General features: G+C 54.5%; 1 protein-coding gene across 12 annotated transcripts in view; it reads right to left on the reverse strand.

Annotated features, from left to right (window-relative positions):
• The window catches only part of LDLRAP1 (low density lipoprotein receptor adaptor protein 1), a 47,538-nt gene that overhangs the window by 20,429 nt on the left and 7,233 nt on the right, over positions 1 to 19,876 (reverse strand). For 3 of the 12 annotated variants that reach the window (XM_016956563.4, XM_054664040.2, XM_054664013.2), the window contains exons 2-9: positions 16,640 to 16,782; positions 15,736 to 15,848; positions 13,442 to 13,556; positions 11,574 to 11,636; positions 8,011 to 8,083; positions 7,574 to 7,657; positions 6,940 to 7,070; positions 5,524 to 5,558 (exon numbers count right to left, since the gene is read on the reverse strand). In XM_016956563.4, coding sequence (XP_016812052.1) covers positions 5,524 to 5,558; positions 6,940 to 7,070; positions 7,574 to 7,657; positions 8,011 to 8,083; positions 11,574 to 11,636; positions 13,442 to 13,556; positions 15,736 to 15,848; positions 16,640 to 16,782 — 757 coding nt within the window. Of the gene's footprint in view, positions 1 to 1,835; positions 3,879 to 5,145; positions 5,164 to 5,523; positions 5,559 to 5,969; positions 6,252 to 6,939; positions 7,071 to 7,573; positions 7,658 to 8,010; positions 8,084 to 11,573; positions 11,637 to 13,441; positions 13,557 to 15,735; positions 15,849 to 16,639; positions 16,783 to 19,876 lie in introns of those variants that run through there. The other 9 variants (XM_016956561.3, XM_063804184.1, XM_063804171.1 and 6 more) reach the window with 7 other exon arrangements.

A 19,876-nucleotide genomic window follows, 5' to 3' on the forward strand; every position in this document is an offset into this window, starting at 1 on the left:
ACCACGCCCGGCTAATTTTTTGTATTTTTAGTAGAGACGGGGTTTCACCGTGTTAGCCAGCATGGTCTCGATCTCCTGACCTCATGATCCGCCCGCCTCGGCCTCCCAAAGTGCTGGGATTACAGGTGTGAGCCACCGCGCCCAGCCGGGTTACTTCTTAATATACAAACGGGCACCTCCTCTGATGAGTACCTGGGAATGGCCAGAGGAAGACCAGGCCCCAAGCCGGCCCCCCAGATGCGAATCTGCCCCTATTCCCTAGCCAGGCTTGTTGAAAAGTCCCCAGATGTACATGGGATGGGATCTCTTCCTGGGAGAGCAGACCCCAACATCCACCCAGTGAAGCTGAAGGTCACGTCAAATCTGAAAGGCGACTTTGTTCTCCCTGGCTTCATCCCTTATGCATGAAAGAGCAGACGGCTGGCGCTCAGGATTCATAATCCGAGACATCCGGAGACTAAAGACATTGGCCACATTTAAACCGAAAGATGAACTTGTTGGGTGTCTTTTCAGATTATGAGGGAAAGAAGAAAGGGGAGGATCTTAGTCATCCATGAACCACTGAGAATTCACAGGGAGTCAGCCTGATGCTGATATGAGGGCTCTGCCTCTGGGTTCTGGACGCTTAAAATACCACTGTTTCAAAGGGATAAAGAGATACATGTCCAAGTGGACCCCCACAAGCCACAGCTGAGGGGCAGAGGCCTGGGGAATCTCCGGAGAGTGGCTGAAAGAACCTGAAGAGAGTGGCCTTTCTGTGAGGGTCACCGCACAGGTCAACAGGTGATCTCGGGCAGCATATGGCCAGACTGGGCTCCTGGGAAGCCAGGACATGGCGGGGTAAGGGCCACACAGGTTGGCGGCTCAGCTGTGGCCCCGCCCAGCACTTGAAGCACAGCTGCCTTCCTCTCCCAGCCCAGTGTCCTCAGCAGTAACGGAAGCTAATGCCATCTGCCATCTGCGCTCAGCACAACCGTTCCAATATGGTGCAGAGCTCAGCACAACCCTCGGCACATAGTGAGAGCTCAGTTAACACTGGTTGCTAACGATTTTACTTTACCATTTTTAAACATATTGAGTTCCAGCTGCCTTTGGTTCTGAGATAACCTGAATGCACAAGTGTTCTACCAACAATGTGATGATGGTCACCACTGAGTCACACAAAACCCAGGGTGGTAAAAAGCGGGGAGGTCATTGCACCATTTTCACACGGGAAAATCAAGGCTCAAGAGGTGATGATCAAGTGTCACAGCCTCTAAGTGGCAGAGCTAGGGCTAGATCCTGAGTCTCTCAAGACACTGAAATACTTCACACCATCCCCCAACACACCCAAACCACACATCCCGAGTTCATCTGGGCCACGCCTGGACCCCTGTCCCCAGTACTGAGACCCAGGCCCAGTCCACGTTCAGCCCGGAGCAAGTCTGTGGAATGATAAAGTGTTGCGGATCCAAAAAGTGATGGAAATAATGGACATCCTCTCTGTGGAAAACGCCCACGTGGACACGTACACAACCTCATGCACATTGCAGGGGACTCACAGCCTGGCCACAGTCCCCCGCCCGGGCTCTCAGACGCTTCAGCCGATGCACCAGATCCCTGGTGTAGCCTCCGTGAGTCATCCAGAGGTGACCTCATCACACACACACCCAGCTGCTGGGTGAAAAGGGGGCCCCACTGGGCCTTCAACCCCAGGAACCTAAGACCATCACCCCCACTCAGTGCTGCCCCTGGGCGCGCGGCCCCACCCAGCCTGTGGTCACTGCTGCTGCCATCCCCAAAGGGCAGGAGCCGCCGGACGCTGCCGCCAGTCTACTCCACCTGATGAGCGTTGCTTGCGTTTCAAAACAAGAACATTTATTATGTGTTTTTTCCTCATTAAAGTTTCACAAATAAAGCACAGCAAGACTTGTCTACAGACACACAGGAGGCACACGGACAGCCCGTCAGCCAGAGATGGAGACGAACGCCAGCGTGGCTCTCACAGGGCAGCGCTTCTCAGAACCCCTGGGCCCCCTCGTGCCAAGGCTGGCCTGTGTCAGGCCTCGCCCACGCCGCCTTATGACAAATACAGAGGCCGGTGCCAAGGAGGTGGCTACAGAGCCGGGGCAAGGAAGTTATCCTCAAGTTCTGATAATGACCCTGCAAATCCCACCCCACCCTCAGGCACCTCCATCTAAGGTGTCCGGTTACTCCAGGTAAGGAGGTTCCCAGGAGGGCCGTGTTTTCCCTAGGGCTGATGAAACTTGCTCCGACAAGCCAGGCCACTGGGAGGCACCTCAGGATGGAAAAGATGCTGCAGACTTTGCTGGCTTTCAGGATGCCGGGAGCCCCACGGGGGCAAAAGGGGAGGAAGGAAAGAGATTCTAAAGACAGATTGCTGCTGGTCTGTCCCGACCCAGGGTCACAGTGTCAGCAAAGAGAACAGCGTGATTCTGACAGGGTTGGATTTTGTTTCACCCTCGGAATGAGCAGACTTCAAACACTTGCATTTTCACGGAAATCAACAAGAGAGACAGCTAGCAGGACACGAGGCTCCTGCCAGTTCTGTGTGGAAAGGCACCAGATGGTTTGTTATGAAACACATTTTGGTCAGAAAATAGCTGGGGTTTTTTGGTTCCTGGGAGGACAACAAAGCTAGAAGAAAAGGAGGTGTGAGTTGCGTGAGGAGGAGGCAGAGAAGAAAGCAGCTTTGGCATCAGACCTGGGTTCTACTCTTCACTCTACCCCTCCACGCTTGAGGCCTCAGTTTCCTCATCTGTAAAGTGGTCATAGAATATTTCCAAATAAATCTAGGTGTCAGGTTTCACACATCATCCCAGGAAGTATGGGGAGGCGGGGCGCAGACACTCAAACGGACACACAGAAACCAGAGGAAGAGCACAGCCTTGCGTGGAGGGGAGAAGGCAGGGAGGGGCCTGACGGAGGGCGGTCACAGAGATGATCCCCCTGTCAGTCCCTGGGAGCAGGGAGCAGCCAGTTACACTGGTTCCAAGCACAGGTGGAGACCATCCACGGGGACCTTGGGCCCCTTCTCCTGGAGGAAGGGCAGAAGGAAAGCTGGACTCAATGCAGCACCATGGAGAAGCCCTCAGGGTCACACCTGCTGTTAATGCTTTAAAGTGCCAAGCTGTATCGTCTTTGGTCAGGAGCTGCCCCTTAGTCTCTAAGAGCCTGGGGTCCAGGGCTCAAACCCCCGCCTGCTGGGCCCTGAGGAAGCAGAGCAGGAGGACACATTCCCCTTCTGCGGCTGTGGGTGCTCTCCTGTGCTGGGGGGTGGGGGGAAAAATCACTGAAATCCAACAGCTTTCAGGAAGCAGGATGCCCCCAGGGAAATCTGGGTCCTTAGAAAGAGAGAAGGGACTAGAAATGCTTTGGTCACAGTCCTGATACCCACAGCCAGGGCAGAGCTTGCTCCAGGAGAGCAAGCGGGAGCCGATTACAGCACTGCACATGTCACGCAGCAGGAGACGTGCCTGACGCAGACTGGCTTCTGAGCATAAGCCAGAAGTCACTGAATAAATATTCAAGGCATCTTTTGGTTCTCAGAGAAAGAGCAGGGCTTAAAAGAAAAGTCTCTCCCCTGCCTGACTGGCTGCAGCTCTGATCTTCAGGCTGACAGTGCTGAGGGCTGGGAGAGGTGGCAGGCGGGCCCCGGAACTGGCTCCCCCGCAGCAGGTGGCTTTGGTCCGTCACGTGTCAGGGCTGCTTGTGTCCGGCTGGCCCCGGGCCCTCAGAAGCTGAAGAGGTCATCCTGCTCTGTGCCGCTGCTGTCAGGCTTGTCCCAGTCGACAGGCGAGAGGCACTGGGCGTAATGCATGTCCTGGGCTGTCAGGCCAGTGTCTAGGACCTGAGGGTTTGTCCGAGACTGGGCAAGCCTGGAAGGCAGAGCTGTGTGAGCCGAGAGCCTGGGTGAGGGCTGGCGTGCCCCAGGGTCAGACGCGAGGGGGCACCAGTGGGGAACAGCAGGGCACATGGCCCAAGAAGGAAGCCCCAGGTTCAGGGGAGGTGGAGGAACCTCAGATCAAAGCACCTCCCCTTGAAAGTCAAACAGCTCAGAAAAGTCAGGGGCAGCCAGCGGTGCACCCACCCCCGGGAGAGGCCAGAGCACCCACTCTGTGCCCCAGCTCAGTCGGGACATGCCCAGGAAAGAGGAGAAGGGGCTGGTAAAGGGAGCAGCGAGGGTGGGGGTGGGGTGGGGAACAAGCTGTGGGAGGGAACACGGAAGATTCTTTGGCTATAACTGTGTCAACACCATGCTGTTCGAAAAATAAATTTACAAAGGGAGACAACCTACATGTCCAAAAGAATAGGGGAGAGTCAAGTAAATTATAGCCGCTTCCCTTAAGAGAATGTTAGGCAGTCAATGGAAGAGGTGTTTACGAGGAGCTTTTAACAGCCTGGAGCAATGCTTCTGACACATCGCTGTTAAGTGAAAAATCAGGATCCCAAAATGCAAATACGATGAGCTGATCAATGCAAAATAATGTATATGTATAGGATTAGTATGAATTAAGCCCAAAACTCTGGGCTGTGGGATTACGGGATGGTGTTACTTTCTGTTTAATGCTTTGCTGATTTTCAAAATTGTTAATAAAGGGCACATGATGCTCAAAATAATGTGGAAAAAGCAAACAAAAGATTTTCCTCAGAGGGCGGGTGTCGTCAGCCAGTGAGGCAGGGAAGGTGTCGCTGTCGCCCTCGCCCCAGGCTGGACCAAGGGGTTTCCACCAGTCCCTGGCAAGAAGGAGGCAAGGAAGAGAAAGGAGGAGGCAGGAGGGCAAAGACCCTGACTCTGTCCCCACCCGCTGGACCAAAAATCGCTGACTCCAACCCCAAACAAAGCCCCTGATGTGGGAGGGCCGTAGGAGGCTGCTGAGGGTCTCAAGGGAGAAAGGGAGGCCTGACAGACGGGGACCCAGGGCTTGGAACCCTGACCTGCCCAGGCCTCTCCTCAGCCACAGCCTTCTCAGTGGCATGTCCCCAAGCTGCAGGGGGCCACAAGGATGGCCCCTGGGAAAATGGGGAAATGCCACCAAAGGCTATACCAAAACACCTCCTCGCTGTGCCTGACCTTCCCTGCTATGGAACGCTTCACGAGCTTCATTAAACACTTTCTCCCTTCCCCTGTTCATAAACACAGACCTGTGGAGGGAGCAAAGCCTGTAAAAAAAAAAAAAAAAAAAGCCCATTTTTGAAGGCCACGCCTCCTCAAGTCGGAGGAAATCAACTTGAGCTGCAGTGTGTTTCGCTCAGCTCAGACTGCGGCAGAGCAGCCACCGGGAATAGTTTTTGACTCAACAGTAAGAACTTTCTAACAGCTCTGGACAACGCTGGAAGGGGTTTCCTCCCCAGTGAGCTCCCTGCCCCTGGAAGCATTTGAGTGGAGGGATGGGACTGTTGCTCTGGAGGGGGTCCGAGTGGCTTGTGTTCTTAATCAGGGGAAAGGTCCCCAGGGGAAAGGGCAGCAGGGCCAGCCCACGCACACCAGGCCCCCTGCCCAGCACAGGAAGCTAGCATTACCTCGAAAACGCTTCATCCAGGCCATCATCCAGCTCCTTGGGGAAAACAAAGCAGGAGATAAGAACTATGTTTGGGGGAGCCCATGCTCACAGCTGGGGCTTGTCCCAGCCCTGGGTAAGCTACAGGGACTCAGGACACAAGCTCAGGGTGGGCGCCTGGAGGCACGGCCTCAGGCAGGCCTCCTGCCTGGGTGCATCGCCAGCATCTCAGCCCAAGGACCCAAAGCTGGAGACGTGGGAGAGGAGAAAGGCCACGTCCCAGGGTGTCTGGAGACCCAGGTGGGTTCAGTGCCCTGGTCCATGCTACCTGCCAGTGAGACCTTGGGCAAGTCACTGCTCTACGTTGAAACTCAGCTTTTCCTTCAATAAGAGGAGGGCATTGGACCTGATGACTTCTATGGCTTTCAAATTCCAAAAGGAAGAGGGTGGGGAAGGGAGTTTTCTTGCCTTCATTTACTTCCAAAAGCCAAGCCAAAATTCCAAGTTCATGAGGGATAACTGATGCCAGGAGTCCCACAGCCTCAGTAGAAAAGCGACAGGTGAGGTCCCTCCATGGCCTTCTGGTGAGGATGGGCAAGTGGCAAGGGTGGTTCCCAAACAGCAGAGAACAGGCTCGAGGGACACCAGGGGAGCCCCCAGTACCCAGATTTTTAAAAATTAAAGAGACGACAAGTTAACATGTGATTCTGCAATGGATCCTGGGCCAGAAACAGGACACTGAAGGGGCACCTGGAGAAATGTGTAAGTTCTATAGATTATATAACAGCACAGTATCGTGTTTGTTTCCTGATTCTGACCAGTGTAATGTGGTCATGCAAGATGTTAACAATTGGGGAATCTGGATGACGGGCGAACAGGAATTCTTTGTACTAATTTTGTAACACAGTCTGAAATTATTTCCAAGTGAAAAATTAAAATTAAATTTCAGGTTCCTCGGGGAGATTCTGTTGGCAGAGGTCATCACCCTTACTGAGATGAAAAAGCTGAGACAGAGAGGTCAGGGGGCTTGCCCTGAGTCCCTGAGGGAGTCAGGGACCAAGCTGGTGACTGCCCAAGTCTCTGGGTCCTCATTCAGGCGGCTGAGGGGGAGGGGTGTTAGGAGCGAGCTCTGCCACACCAAGAACAAGGGCGCCTTTGGCTGGTCTTCTGGTGGGCAGAGCCGTGGACGCTCAGGCCAAGAGGCCAAGCATTGTGAGGAGACAGCTGTGCTGGGAGCCAAGCCTGTTGGGGACGCAGCCTCAGGTTCAAAAGGGACATTGTTCATCCCCTATCCTGCGCCTGGGCACTACCGGGCTGGGTCTGGTCCTCCCAGAGGCCCACAAGTCACGGGTCCCAGGGCCTGGTCCCTGGAGCAGCCCCAGGCTCACCCAGAGGTCAGGCTGAGGATCACCGATCTGCTGGCCACACAACCACTCACCCAGACAACACTGCTGCCACTCAAGGCTTGTGGCCGCGGCACCTCGTCCATATTGGTGGTGTTGGCGCTGACCGTGGACAGCGGGGCCTTAGCTGTCTCCTCTAAGTCCAGCAGGTTCCCAGTGGCGACCACTGTGAGGGATCCGGTCAGGCTGTCAGTGGGAGATCAGCCTCTTCCTTCCTGGCCCCCTCCCTGGGCTGTCCTGGCCCTGACCCTCCCCTCTGATGTGGCCTTGCCCAGGCCTCCCAGCCGAGCCCAGCCCTGGCACCTCCCCACGGCAGATGCGCAGCTGCCCACAGAGTGAGAACCTGACTAATGGCTTAGACTGAAACTTTTGTATTCACAATAGTTAAGTTTTCTTAAGCAACCACACGATAGTATGTTAAGTATATAGAAAGACACATATTTATATATTTGCATAGGGACATATCTAGAAGAAAATGTACTAAAATGAGTTATTTCTTCCCCTTATCTACATTTTCTAATTGATCTGTAATGAACGTGTATTATTTATTTAACAAAACACAAGTGAAAAACCAAGAGGCTCTCCCAGCCCAGGCAGGAGTGGGACCCCCCTGGGTGAAGCGCAACCCCAACACCGCATGGCCAATCCCCCTTCCCCGTCAGGACTCACAGCTCTTCAAAGGGGGGGTGCAGTCTTGGCGGGCCCCCAGGACGTCCCCTCCCTCTTGGCTGGCTTTGTCCCTCTTCTCTTTCTCTGCAGGACCAAGGCACAACATGTTGGAGCCTCAGACCCCAGCACTCTGTCTCCAGCAATTACCGGGCAGGGGTGATTAGCCGTGGCCAATCTCAAGGGGCAGTTTCAGGTTTCCAGCCGGGAGGAAAGAAACCTTTCGGATGTCAGTTAATCCTCACAAGCACCCTTGGGGAGGGAGACGGCTGTTCCCATTTTTCAGATGGGAAAACCCAGACTCTGAGCGGTGAAGGGACCTGCTCACAGTCACAAGCCAGGTGGGTGATGAGGCAGGAAGTCGGTCCAGGTCTGACCCCAGGGCCTTTATGTGTCTCCCCACCTCCCACCACACCCACAATGTAGATGCAAAGTCTCACCTTCCTTGGACACCTGCCAAAACTCAAAGGCGACTTTGAAGGCCTGGGCTACGGTGAGGGTAACAGCCTGTGCCTGAAAACAGGAAGTGGGGAAGGGGAGGGGTGCAGTGTCAGCCAGGGCAGAGCAAGTCTGCACTGGAGGGCTGGGGACTCCAGGCCAGGCCCCCTGGCTCCCTCCCTGCAGCTTCTGCAGCTCCATCCCAGGCTCTGGAATGCCTGCTGGGCAGAGCAGGGTCCTGGCCCTTCCCAGGTCTCCAAAGCAGCCTGGGATGTCATAAGGCCACAGCCTCGCAGAGGCAGTAGGGGCCCCATCTTTACTATCTCTGGCCCCACCAAAGTTCTCACTCTCACTCTAGGGCCCCTGCCTGCAAAGGCTGTTCTTCTCCAGGTCTTTTCCCTCCCCTTTGGGCTTCCCTGAATTCAATGAACTGTGAGGCTTACTTCCTCCAAGAAGCCCTCCCTAATTACCTGTGGACTTAGCCCTTGGAATTGGAGAACAGAAAAGCCAGAATTGGAAGGGCCCAGCCATTGCCCCAAATGAGCCACAGCCAGAGAGGTGAAAGTTAGGATCCGGTTGGGACTATAACTGGATCCCACAAAGAGAGTAGAAGGCTTGTCAATTTCCTGATAGGAGCAAGATGTCAATGAAGGCCCGGGGACCAAATCCGGTCAGTGCTATAACCCACCTGTAAGGAAGGGCCACACCTCGGCCCTTCACCCCAGGGGAACTCCCCCTCACCCCTCCAAACCCAACTCAGATGTCACCACCTCTCTCCTGTCACCAGTCCCAGACTCCTCTAGCCCCACCCACCTCCCTCTGGCACTATGCATGTGAAAGTGTCACTGGCTCCCCTGCCTGTGTTTCCCCCAGCTTTGTGTACCCTAAAAGCAAGAATCAATCTGAACACCCCTGCCCTCGGGAGCAGGCCAAAGCCTCCCAGAGGTGGCAACAATGCTGGGTGAATTACATTCACCTGAAGCGCAGGCCTCATTCCACCCAGGACCTATCCCCAGCCCATATTCATCTCAACACCTTCCTCTCTCAGCCATTCCAGTCCAGGGTTAATCAGCTCAGCTTCTGGGAGTGGAAGTCCCAGAGTTCGTAGCTATAGCCGGAAACATCTAGCTTCCTTCTGAAGCCCTGGCTGAGAGAAGAAAGCACCAGCCTCTTTCAAGTCTACAAGTTCAGGCCTCACCAGCCTCAGCCCCGCTCCCTGTCCTCCCCCAGACAACTCAATTTAATTGAGAAATGGACCTGTGGCCACTGCCTTTAAAACTCCTTTTAAAAAAATATTTAAAATTCCTAAACAAACTGACTGATCCGTGCCAATTAAACTTCACAAAAGTATAAAACCTCATTTGAATGTCTCCAACATTTACATTTTTGATGGAAGTACAGGCACTTTATGGCAAAACTTAAATATGGTAATTAAGTATGAAACTCTTCGCAGCTGTTTACAATTTAAGCTGTCATATCTGAATCAAGTTTAATAGACCCAGTTACCATTGAGAATTGCCCATGAACTAAAAATATGGGCTAATTACCAGCCCAAGTCAGATCACTATCCACCCAAGCAAGGGCTGGACACCCAATGTGGCAGGGATATGAAAACGCCATTATTTAAGCCTGCTGGAAATCTGGAGACACAAGCTTAGACTGTAGTTGCATAAATCTGCTTGTTCATTTGCATACATTCCTACCGTTTTGCCCTGAAGTCCCAAGCTGTAAGTTAAACTGAATACAACCCAAGAGGTGGATGTGTGCAGGTGGCTGCAAGCCCAGGCTGGGCAGGGACTGGGAGTGGGGTGGGCCCTGCTTCCTGGGGTGGCTGCAGGGATCCGAGGACGAGCATTAGGTGGAGGGACTGCTCAGGCCTGCCCAGGCGGGATGCCCACCCCTCCTGACTGCCTCTGGCCTTCGGGTCTGCCTTATTATCCTGACTGGATGCTACCTTGCCCAGTTTTTCACATTCCTTGTTCCCAGGAACCAGGCTGCTCATGGCTCAAAAGGGGCCAGAAACTCGAACCAAGACAGCCACATGCCCCCCAGCAGCCCTGCTGCCCCAGAAGCATAAACCTTGCACAAGGATCACTCCAAGATGCCAGTGGTCATGGGGGAGGGAGCAGCCTGGCCCCGTGCTGCCTGGGTGGAAATGGGGGTAGCACTTTGCTTACCATCAGCCCAGGCCCAGCACCTGCACGACACCTTCACTTTGGAGCCCAGAGGCCTCCCGGTTGGGCAGATGGAAGGGATTCCCTGGAGGAACCCTATGCTGGCTGTGCCCAGCAGCACCAGGGAGGGGAGACCTGGGGTGGCTGTGCTGCCCCAGAGTTGAACGGACTGGTGGGTGATGTAGAAAGGAGCCCTTCTCCCCCAACCTCAATGGGTCATGAACTCATTCCGGCAGCCCAGCCAGGAAGAGTAGGGATGTGGAAGCCCCCAGCCACAATGAGTGACGTTTTGTCAACATCCCGATTCAAGGCCCTCAACATCCTGATTCAAGGCCCGCTGCAAACGGAAGCTGCCTCACCACCCACCCCAGGGGAACCATTTCACTTCGCCCCTCTGCGTTTGCACGTGTGTTAATCCCATGCTGGTGTGCACTCCCCACCCACCACCCCACCCCCTTCTCTCGGCCTGGCAAACTCCTCCTGGCTCCTCAGCCTTCAAAGCCCCATTCAAGGTGTCTGTCTCAGGGAAGTCTCACTGACTCTAACTTCAGGGAAGTTAGTGAGATTTACTACCACCCCAGAACTAAGCCCCCCTGGGTTCCAGGTACTGATGCTGGGCTGTTCTCTACCGCCTTGGATGTTTTCTCCATGGCTCAGGCCAGGACAGACGGTGCCAAACCTCTGTGGTGGAGCTGCCAGCAGGTGCGGAGGCTGACGCAGCTATTCCATCTCCTGCCTCCCCCAAGAACACTTCCACTTAGCCCAAGAATCTAGGATTTCCAACATGTCTAGGCCACCAACACACTGTCAGCCTGGGTTGGGCTAAGACCTTGAGGTAGCAGGTGATGTATTTACGCCATGCTGGGCTGCGCTGTCTTGGAGAGGGCTCCGCAGGGCCCCTGAAGCAGGGAGGCCAGGTAGCAAAGGGTAGGGAGAGGGATAAACCACTCCAGCCATCAACCCAACCCGAGAAGAACACATTAAGAAAGATGAAGAGTTTGGGTGTCTGGCAGGGGCCCTTCCTGCTGCCTGGTCAGGGCTCTGCAGTCAGTGGCTGAGCAGCGGCCTGGCTCTGTTTTCCTCGTAACTGACCTCATGGCCTGAGGGTAGGCTGATTTCACTCAAGTCTGTGTGAAGTTCTCTGACCACAGGCCAGGTCTCCCTTGTAAAAGCTGGGCCTGCACCTCTCTCTTACTCCCAGACCCCTCATCCCAGAGGAAGCCTCTGCACCGTCGAAGGCCCCTCCCACCCAGGGCCAGCTGTCCCTGCCCAGGGCCTGCCCTGGTCAGCGGGGAGGAAGAGATGAACAATGGGGACATAAGGAGCTGTATTTTTAAGTCTGTGTGGCCTCCTAAAAGACAAAGCCACGAGTCACATCTGTGGGAACTCACGGGAGATGCCACAGCAACTTGGAGCCCTGGGACCTCACGAGGCAGTAGCCAGCGACACTGAGTCTGCAGGAAAGAAACAAGGTGTTCAAAAGAACCTGGGGCCTTTCAGAACAACCCTGGAGGTCACTGAGGCAACCTTCTCATTCTGCTGATAGGCAAGCAGCCCAGAGAAAGGCAGAATCTTCTCCAAGGTAACACAGCAAATCAGCCAGGATCAGACCGCTAGACTGTCTCCTCCTATGGTGCCTCTTCCATGACACCTGTGGTGGGCTGAATCATGTGTCCGCCCCCAAGATGTCCACATCCTAATCCCTGAGACCCGTGAATGCTGCCTTACACAGCAAACGGGCTTTACAGATGTGAGTTAAGGATGTGGCGATGGAGATTATCCCAGATTACTCAGAGTGTCCAAATGTCATCAGAAGGAGTGCTGAGTGGGGTAGGAGAGTCAGAGCTAAAAGCAGCAATGTGACGATGAAATCAGGAGACCAGAAGATGCTACATTGCTGGCTCGGAAGATGAGGACAGGCCCACAAACCTGGAAATGCAGGTGATCAGTTTCTGGGAGGTAGAAAAGGTAAGGAAATGGATTCCCCCCAGAACCTCCAGAAAAAAACACAATCCTGCCGACCTAGTTTAGACTCCTGATCTACTTCTGTCACAGAATACATTTTTCTTCTCCATAAGAGAATACATTTGTGTTTTAAGCCACTAAATTTGCGATCATTTGTTACAACTTACACAATATCTAAAGTGTGTCCTGATGGGCAGCAGGAAGCCTGGGGACCACAAAGACTGTGATGTACCTGACATGTCCTTTGATGACAGGGGAGGGAAGGGGATCTTGTCTCCTAGGTTCCAAGGGCTATAGGGCATGGGGACTGGGGCTCTGAGCTGTCAACAGAGGTTAACAGGTGTCAATGCTACATCAATGGATGTCAGGAAGCACCTTATAGGGAGAATGCTCAGATCCTGGGGGTCTCAGAAACAAAAGCTGCAATGCCAAAGGTTGACCCACTCCACTTCTTGCCCCCAAATTCAGGACAAATCCCCCGTGACCACCAAGGTTCCCACTCATCCCAGCTAAGATGTGGTCAGGGGGTGTCCTGGAAATGAGACAAGGAGCTCTGAACTCCCCAGTCACGCAGGGAGGGGAAGAAACGTGGGTTTAAACCCCCACTCTAACCCTGACAGCAAGATAGCTGGCCTCTGGGAGTCTGTTTCCTCATTAAAACTTTAAAAAAAGAAGAAGAAAAAATGGAGAGAGTAACAGTTGCCACCTTGCAGAGCCGTGAGAATTAAACGAGTGAAGACCTGGAAGCCCAGCACTAGAATGCACACACAGGAGGCACCGAGAGACGGTCACTGTCCTCCACACTCTGGTCACAGCTGGAATGAACACACAGGAGGCACCAAGAAACAGCCATTGCCCTCCACACTCCAGTCACAGCAAGCCTGGTTCTCTGACGGCTCTCGCCTTTGCCTTCCACCCTAGGCCCCCCTGATCTCCCATTTCCGAGGACCAATCACCAGAAGGCCCTGCATCCCTAGACCATATTAAAGACAGGAGATCCAAAACAATCTCAACCCAGCAAATCCCGTTACAGAGAGAACAGGCCCAGACACACACTGGGGACATGGGCCAGCTACTGCCCACACAAAGCTGACCGGCGGTTCACCTGCCTGCCTGCAGCCCCACCACTGTACCCCTTAGCTCTCGGCACCCACTTGGGGTTCCCAGATATTTCACCCTCTTCTTAAGTAATGGTCACCTTTGGGTCCTGCCTCCCACACCAGACAGCCCCCCACCCAGAGCAAGGCTGCCAAGGCCACTGGACCCTGTGCCAGCCCCAGCCCTCCCCGCTGACCATCTTCCGCTTGGTGCAGAGGAAGGCGTGGCACTCGAGGCTCTGGTTGTGCTGGCTCTGGGCGATGTATGCAAACACCTTGTCGTGCATCTTGTCTGCTGTGCAATAGGAGATCCTGAAAGGCAAGGAGGAAGCATCACCGGACCTGGCACAGGGGCCTGAGCACATGTGGGATGCCCTGCAGGGCAGCTCCCCTGAGTTGCAGAGAACCTGCTATTCCCACTCCACCAGGGCAGACTCTGGGAATCCAGCCTTGGCCTCCAGGCTGGGTACCTAGGCCATCTGTGCAGGAGGGGCCCAGGCCAGGCAGGCAGGAAGGAATGGGGTAAAGACTGGAAGCAGGGCACTTCCCCCTCTCCCTCCCATCCCACACTGAGCCACACCCCAAAACAGTAATAGCTGAACCCTTACCACATACCAGGCAATGTGCCAAGAGCTTTCTAGACCTCACCTCATGTGATTCTCAAAGCTACCCTCTGAGACGGGTTCTATCACTATCCATGTTTTTCAGATGAAGTAAACTGAGGCTAAAGACCTGAGCCCAGACCTGAACTCACTTGTAGGACTCCAGAGGCCATGACTGCCACGCTGCCTCTTAAGGCTGTGTGCCAACTGGCCAGAAGGGGAAGCAGAAAGCAGGACACTCCCCTGCTCACCAATGCCCTTCACCTGGCCTCCCCTACCCCACCTGCCCTCCGATCCATGCCCCTGCCCAGAGGTCTGGTGAGATTCAGGTCCATCTCTCTCAGGGTGACTGGGATACTTGCAAGTTCTGGAGCTGTGGCCAGGGGTGAAGAGCTGGGAGTAGGGGTGGGGTGTGTGTGTGACGAGGACCCAACAAGGAGCCCCAGTGGGCCCGGGAGGAGACACACAGCAACTCCCTCTGCATGGAGCACCCTCTCTGCCCCCAGTCGCACCTGTAACCTAGGGGCCACCCGAGCCCTCGGCCTCCCACCCTCCCTCACTTGTCTGGTCCCTCCTCGTTGCCTCCAGTCAGCCTCAGAGTCTCAATCGGGGAGGGGCCGGTAGCCCAGAGGTGGGGCAGGAGCACCACAGACTCACCCCTCAACCCAGAGGTGGGACAGGAGCGCCATAGACTCACCCCTCAACCATGTGGCCCGAGCTTCAATCACAGGCATCAACACCCCGGTGGGCAGAGCGTGAAGGTGTCAGGTCCCTGCCTACCTCTTCTCCATCTCAGGGGGTCCAGCTTCCTGCTCTAAATGTCACTGGGTCCTTGGTAACAACAAACTAGATCCTATTATTCTTCAAGCCCCAGCAAGGTGCCACCTCCCCTGGGAGGCCTTCCGGGATTTCCCCAGGCAGATCTCCTCCTTGCCTTTTTGGAACACTATGCTCTATCTCCTGTTTCCTCCCGACTATACCCAACTAGAGTGGAAGCTCCTTGAGGGCAATGAGCAGGATTGGAGTCCTCATCTGGCACAGATGTTGGCAGAATAGGTATCTGAAACTGTTGACTAAAGGAAGGCAGGTATGATCAGGCCGGTGAGAGGAAGACATCAGCCGGACCCCCACAACACACATCTATTGACCCTACTACTGGCCTGTGCACCAACGGGCTGAGCCATCTGCTTAGAGACAAAGCAAGAGGGTGGAGGGATGCCAGGCAGACGGGAGCCTGCTGGACAGGGCTCCGGCCCGGGAATCCTAGTTCCAGTTTAGCTACTACCTCACTGTGCAGCCTTAGGCAATTCCCTCTCTGGGCCTCACCTTCTCCATCTGTAAAATGGACCTGAGCTGTCCCTTCCAGTTCTGAAAAACTACAACTGACCAGCCGAGAGAGGTGGGGATAGTCTGAGGCTCTAAGGGCTGACCAGAGGACCCACTAAGAGAGACCATCTACACTCTGACTTCAGACCTTGGCTGAGGCCTCCCTGGAATGTCTGGCCAGATACCCAGAGCTGAGCTGCTGCATTCACAGCAGAAGGAAAAGGCAGTGACTGCAGTTCTCTGCTCCAAGCCCAACTCAGCGGCATGCTGGTGGGGAGTAGAGGGGAAGGGCACGGGTGGGCTCAGCTGTCTTCTGCAACTGGTGATGATGACAGCAGCAGCTGCCACTTAATCAAATGCTCATCATGAGCCAGGTGCCGTGCACTCCATGTTTCCTAACAGCGCTGTGCAGCAGGATCTGTTCCCACCCCCATTTTACAGATGAGGAAACTGAGGCTCCAATGTCACCCAGGTAGGAAGTGGTAGAGCCTGGATTCAGATGGGATACTCCACCCACTGCCCCAAGTGGCAGAGTGGATGGGCCAACCCCATGCTGAGCGTACCTGTATATGGACACGTTCTCAATGAGCTGGTTGGTGAGGTTGTCTGTCAGGATAATTCCCCGTGGCGACACCTTCAGAGTCACCTTCTGCAGCTTCTTCCCACTGGCCTTAGCCTTGGGAGCAGACAGGAGTCAGAGGAGTCTGCCAGCCTCACTTGAGACCTACCCTCATGGCTTACACTTCACTGTTCCTAAGCCCCAGACACGGGGCCCATCTCAGCTCAGGTGACTGGCAGCAGTGTGGGCAAGACCACTCAGCCAGCACCTTCTTGCAATAGAAACAGGAGCAGCATCTGCTGAGCACCAGCTATCAGGCACCGTGGACCTGGAGTCATCCTCCCTCTCTCCAGAGATGGACTCAGAGAGGCTAAGGGACTTGCCCAAGGACACACAGCTAGGAGGGCCTGCAGACTTGGCACTGAATGAGCTAGCACAACCCAGCAGGAGGACTCCTGAGTACTCTGCTCCATCCACTGAGCTGAGGGGTCTGAGGCCACCAAGGGAAGTGGATTTAAAAGGCCCACCCTTGCTCAAAGTTAGGGAGGGGGCAATCTGCTCTCTGATGGGCTATGCTGTCTCTCAGGCCATTGGGCAGGTAGTCAAGGGAAAGCAAACTCCCCACCCTTCCTGGTGCTGATAAGTCACCAGTGCATTGGTAGGGAGCCTGAGCTGGGGGTAGGGAGGCTGGAAGAGGCCATAATGGCTGGAGGGAAGCCACTAACCGTGACCTTGCAAGTCCAATGGTTCCCCTCTGCCAAGGCCCAAAAGCTGGATGGAAGGAGAATCAAGGGCAGGGCCAGGCTCAGACACACCCAACTGGAGTAACAAGCTGGGACGAGGGCACCCTGGGAAGAAGCTGGTCCTTGGTCCCTGGTTCCCCCACCCTTCCTGACTGGGGTGCTCACCGTAGCCACAATCCTCTTGATGGCGGCGGCCGACAGCTCCTCGCCCTTGGGCTGCTCCACCAGCGTCATGCCCAGGTACTTGAGGCTGAACAGCATCCCCTCCAGCAGCGTCTCCCGCGTGTCTGTCCAGTTCTCAGGCAGCTCTGGGGTAGCACAGGGTAGGCCCTCAGACCCTGCGGCTCAGGGCCCACCACAAGCAACAGCTCTCACCAGCCTTCTTTCCTAGGAAACCCCAGCAAGGGGGATGGGGGTCTCCCCCACCACTACTGCCACTCTTTTTTTTTTTTTTTTTTTGAGACTGAGTTTCACTCTGTCACTCAGGCTGGAGTGCAGTGGTGCGAGCTCAGCTCACTGCAACCTCCGCACCCCAGGTTCAAGCGATTCTCCTGCCTCTGCCTCCCGAGTAGCTGGTCTCGAACTCCTGACCGCAAGTGATCTGCCCGCCTCAGCCTCCCAAAGTGCTGGGATTACAGGCATGAGCCACCGTGCTGGGTCTGCTGTCACTTTTAATAAAGGGCTAAAGCTTTCCGGCACATACCAAGGCTCCATGTAAGCAGCTTTACATAAAATGTTCTCATTAATCCTCCTAAGAACCTATGAGGTCAACGCTTTAATCAAACCCATTGACAGACAAAGACACGGAGGCCATGGAGGCTCAATCACATAACCAAGTCCAGAGAGCCAGGAAGTGCAAGAGCCAAGTTTCGAGCCCTATTTTCAAGCCCTGAGCCCTCTTTACTTCAATGCTACCACTTGCTGAGGGCAAATCATACCATTTCTTACTGAATCCTTAGTGCAATCCTGTGAGACAGTGATTCTACAGATTAGGAGACCGAGGCTCAGGGAGGCAAAGTCATGAGATGAAGGCCACATACAATGAGTCGGACTTCAACCTTGAGTGGTTCCCATGGCCCCAGCCTGCACTGCTTTCCTCCCTGTGCGCATCCGTAGAGACCAACAGGGGCATGCGGGAGGCTGGGCAGGAGACAGTAGCCCAGGGAGAGCAGGGAAGGGTAAGGGTGGGTGGGGAGAGGAGAAGGTGATTTCCCAAATCGGAGAAGGTTCGAGACCCGCTCTGCTTCCCACCCGCTGGATGGTCCTAGGGAAGTCCCCTCTCCTCTTTGGGACTAACATTCCCCCCTCTCTGGGCTGTGACAATGGTGCAGAACAGGGTCCACAAGGAGAGTTCTCTAAAAGCACCAACCACACAAATGTCAGGAAATAAGGGGATGAGCCTGCCTCACTGGGTGGGCAAATGGACCAGGAGGGACACGTGGAAAGAGCGCCCCACCACGTAGGTGAGGGCCCCGTGGAGGCAAATGGGCATGAGGGCAAAAGCAGGCTGCACTGACAGTTTCTGACCATCCCCGGCTCCTCGGAAGGAGGACATGAAGAAAGATGAATGAACACCTCACACTTCCACCTGCCAGAGCCCCTTCCTGTCCCCTACCTCTCTGTCCCATTTTACAGAGAGGAAACCCTCACAGATGCTGTGCTTGTAGGAGGTGTTTGTTATGACTGCACCATTTTACAGATGAGAAAGAAAACTGCTCTTCAGCCTCACACACAATCTTGTTAAGGACAGAGCAGGATCCAGCCAGGAATCAGCTTCCAGGGGCCACGAGAGGTAGCCAGGGCCAGCTTCCCTAGACCATCCCCCAGGGAGGAGCTGGGAGATGTCCTGGGCCCTCCCTACCTCCTCCTGAGGCCTTCCTCACTGGCTCCAATTGAAAAGCCACAGGAAGAAAGTTTGGGTATTGCTAGTTCCAGGGCAGCTGAGGCTCTGGCAGGGATGTGGGCCCCTACTACAAGGCTCAGCTTGGCTCTGGAGTTCCGGCTCTGTCAAGAGCAGAAGTCTGGGTCCAGGTGGCATCACCAGGTCCCCTACCCAGTCTGGATCCCTGCTGCCCCTCTCAGCTCCTATCCTAGAGCCCTGGGCCTCCAGGGGCTCTGGTCCCCCTCTCCACAGCCAGAAGGAGCCTTGTACACCCACATTTCTCTGGATTTGCCTTGAGCAAGCCACTGTCCCTCTCTGAGGCCATTTCTTCATCTGAAAGAGGGTGCGGGTGTCAGGGCTGGGGAGGGTTATACAGGAACTTACAGATGTACCCAGTTCCCCTCATGTCTTGAGATCAGGTGAGCAGGGACTTACTGACTGTCATCTAGAACCTGGCATGCAGGTAGCGCTCAATACTCGCTCAAGGAAGAAATGACGAGGACAACCCCATCCCATCCCCAGCCCTGGCCCCAGGCCCACTGACCCTCCAGCCCTAGACCTCATCCCTGGGCCTCCACCCCAACATGAGGCCAGGTCTCCACTGAGATGACCCCAAAGCCCAACATGACCTTATCCTCTGTCCCATCAACCACAAGCCTATTCCATTTGATCCTCCAAAAGAATGTGAAAGTCCCTGAGATGTCCCCAGTCCTGGGTTGAGTGATGGGGCCCTGGAGCAACTCAGACACAGACCCTGCTCTCAAGTTCAGAATAACAGCACCATCATCAGGGAAAAACAGCGCTTTCATATAACAAAGATGCAACGATAATAAAGCCATAGCTATTACCATCACCTCTAACACTCACAGCCACCTTGCAAGCAGGTATTCTTTCATTCCCATTTTACAGAGAGGAAACTGAGACTCAAAGGACTGACTCTAAAGCCCAAGCTCCTGACCATGAGACCATACTACTTTATCATGCAGCAAACTACCTTAATTCTAGCAAAAGATCAGGTTTTTGGAGGCGGAGGCATTTCTTCTCACCTGGAATTAGGTATTCCTAATACCTAAGGCTTCCCCTCTGCAGGCTAGGATACCCAGGCCACCAATTTCAACCTGAGACCCATCTAAGCAAGGACAGCAATGGAAAGAAGTGCTACTGTGCCTATGACCCGCGCCCTTGGCAGACATTGATAATCAATTGCAGCTCTACTTCCCTCTGATCCTTTCTCAGCACAAGGCCCCAGGCAAGCAATACTAATTGATCAAGGTTTGAACATCTCATTATCCATTCCTACCCCTGGCAAACATTCTCCACTCTCCCTCTCCAGCCCCCATTTTCATGTCCCCATTCTCCCATTTCCTCTGGTTCAGCCCTTTCCTGGCCCCTTTCCAAAGTCACTTCCGCTCCCTCCATTCCAAAGAACCAAAGCCTGCCAAGGTCACTGGTGATCTCTCTGCTGTCAAAACATTCCCTAGTCCTCCCTGACCCCTGAAATGTTCAGCATTTTTCTGCAT

The sequence above is a fragment of the Pan troglodytes genome, chromosome 1 (genome assembly GCF_028858775.2).
Source record: "Pan troglodytes isolate AG18354 chromosome 1, NHGRI_mPanTro3-v2.0_pri, whole genome shotgun sequence".
Lineage (NCBI taxonomy): Eukaryota > Metazoa > Chordata > Mammalia > Primates > Hominidae > Pan > Pan troglodytes.